This window comes from Orycteropus afer, unplaced genomic scaffold, assembly GCF_000298275.1.
Source record: "Orycteropus afer afer isolate SDZICR_OR568_19922 unplaced genomic scaffold, OryAfe1.0 scaffold00064, whole genome shotgun sequence".
In the NCBI taxonomy this organism is placed as follows: domain Eukaryota; kingdom Metazoa; phylum Chordata; class Mammalia; order Tubulidentata; family Orycteropodidae; genus Orycteropus; species Orycteropus afer.
The window spans coordinates 2,622,303-2,624,227 of record NW_006921651.1 but is presented as its reverse complement, the minus strand read 5'-3'; the positions used below and the strand labels follow the sequence as shown (position 1 = coordinate 2,624,227).

The following is a 1,925-nucleotide window of genomic DNA, read 5'->3' as shown; positions in this document are numbered from 1 at the left end:
GCCGCCCCGCCTTCCCCGGGGACGGCCCGACCCGAGCGGCGGGAGCCAGAGACCCCGCGCCCGCCAGGCTTGCTCGAGACACAGGGGAGGAGAAAGTTTGCCTTTTATTGTTGTGTTTAGTCCTTAAGTGCAAGGAACTCTGTCGGGAGGAAAAATGTCCTTCTTCAATTTCCGTAAGATCTTCAAGTTGGGCAGCGAGAAGAAGAAAAAGCAGTACGAGCACGTGAAGAGGGACCTGAACCCCGAGGAGTTTTGGGAAATTATAGGTGAACTGGGCGACGGAGCCTTTGGGAAAGTGTACAAGGTAAGAGGAAGAGGACGGGAAGTGGCAGTTCGTAGATGAAACAGCCGCTGGCCCGCAGTGGCACAGGGGCTTCTCGCTCCCCTCGTCCCTTTCCTGTTTGTTGCCCCGTCTTTGGACTTTGTAAACGTGCATGGGAACTGTATTTAGGCTCTTATCCAACAAAATGGGGTCTGGGTGTACTTTCAAGAGAGGTTGTTGGAGAGAGGCAGAGTTAGTCTACGCTGTCAAACTTTAAAGGAAATGAAGGTGTTCTTCAGTTTAAAAGAGGGATCTGGGTTGTGGCCCTCAGTTTAACATCTGAAAGTCATTATGCTTTTCAGTGGCTTTTATAATGTTCGTTTACTAACTGTTGGCATTGATATGCATGCCTATACCAAAATAGTTCCCTTTTTTTAGGGCCCAGGCCATATATTTGGTTCTGTCTGTAGCTGTTACAGCGAGCTCTGGTGGCACAGTGGTTAAAGCACTCGCCTGCTAACTAAAAGGTCGGAAGTTCAATCCCATCAGCCGATCTGCGGGAGACCTATGAAGCAGTCTGTTTCCGTAAAGATTTGGAAACTGGAGGCGGGGGGCAGTTCTACTATGTCCTTACAGGATCTCTGTGAGTTGGAATCGATTTGATGGCAGTGGGTGGGTATAGGTGATATGGCCCTGCTCTCTTTTTGGATGAGACCAAACTGATTGCTTACTGGCAGACTAATCATGAGTTGGTTGCTTGACAACATACTATGAAATGGAATGGAATTTCTGATAGAAAATTTCCAGAAGGAAACCTGCATCTACTCCTAGTTTCTAAATATAAGTACAGTAAGCTTTGACTGGAAGTCAATGCTGATGCCTAAGAAATGAAACACACACACACAATTTATATATATTTTCATAAGAAGATGTTTGAGATTTTAACCTGAAGTTTAACATTCATGTTAACTATTTACTATCTTCTGAGGAGCATATGAATGATGTCATTGGAATATTTTCATCCTGAAGGGTGAAGTTTTCACTGAGACACAGTTTAGGGGGAAGACCCATAGGGGTTGCCTAGAAGTGAAAACATAAATAAGTAACTTGTGTTTATACAGAAATTTGCAGTTTTTCAAATACTTTCTTCATATAATTGGGCCCTCATAAAAATCCTGTGATGTAGGCAGGACAGTAGTAGTGTCTGCATTTCATAGATAGGACACTGAGACTCAGGAATTGTTCAGTTACCACAGTCAGAGCCTGGATTTGAAATCAAGTCTTCTGACCCTGTATTTATTTATTTTTACTTTAATGTCCATGGATAGAATTAGCATTTCCCCTACTTTGTAAACACTGTCACAGTTCGTTTTGCCTTTGCTCTGCCTCAGATGCATCTTCTCATACACTAGTCCTCATTCTTCAAAGCTCTGCTGGCCTGTCATCTCTGAATTATCCGGGTGGAAATATCCACACCTGTGTACTTTCAGAATAGCTTGTTCGTGTGCCTGGTATAGCACTTGTCACATATTAAGGTTAATGGGTTTATGTTTCTGTAGTAAGTATCATTGTTGGCCAACACAATGATAAACGTTTGGCCTTAGTGCATCTCTGTATATTTATTGAAATGAAAGATTGCATGTTGTTGTTATTGTTATATGCC

General features: G+C 43.3%; 1 protein-coding gene across 1 annotated transcript in view; it reads left to right on the top strand.

The window, feature by feature from the left end:
* The first annotated feature begins 154 nt into the window (after positions 1 to 154).
* The window catches only part of SLK (STE20 like kinase), a 46,177-nt gene continuing 44,406 nt past the window's right edge, over positions 155 to 1,925 (top strand). The window contains exon 1 of the mRNA XM_007939868.2: positions 155 to 304. Coding sequence (XP_007938059.1) covers positions 155 to 304 — 150 coding nt within the window. The remainder of the gene's footprint in view (positions 305 to 1,925) is intronic.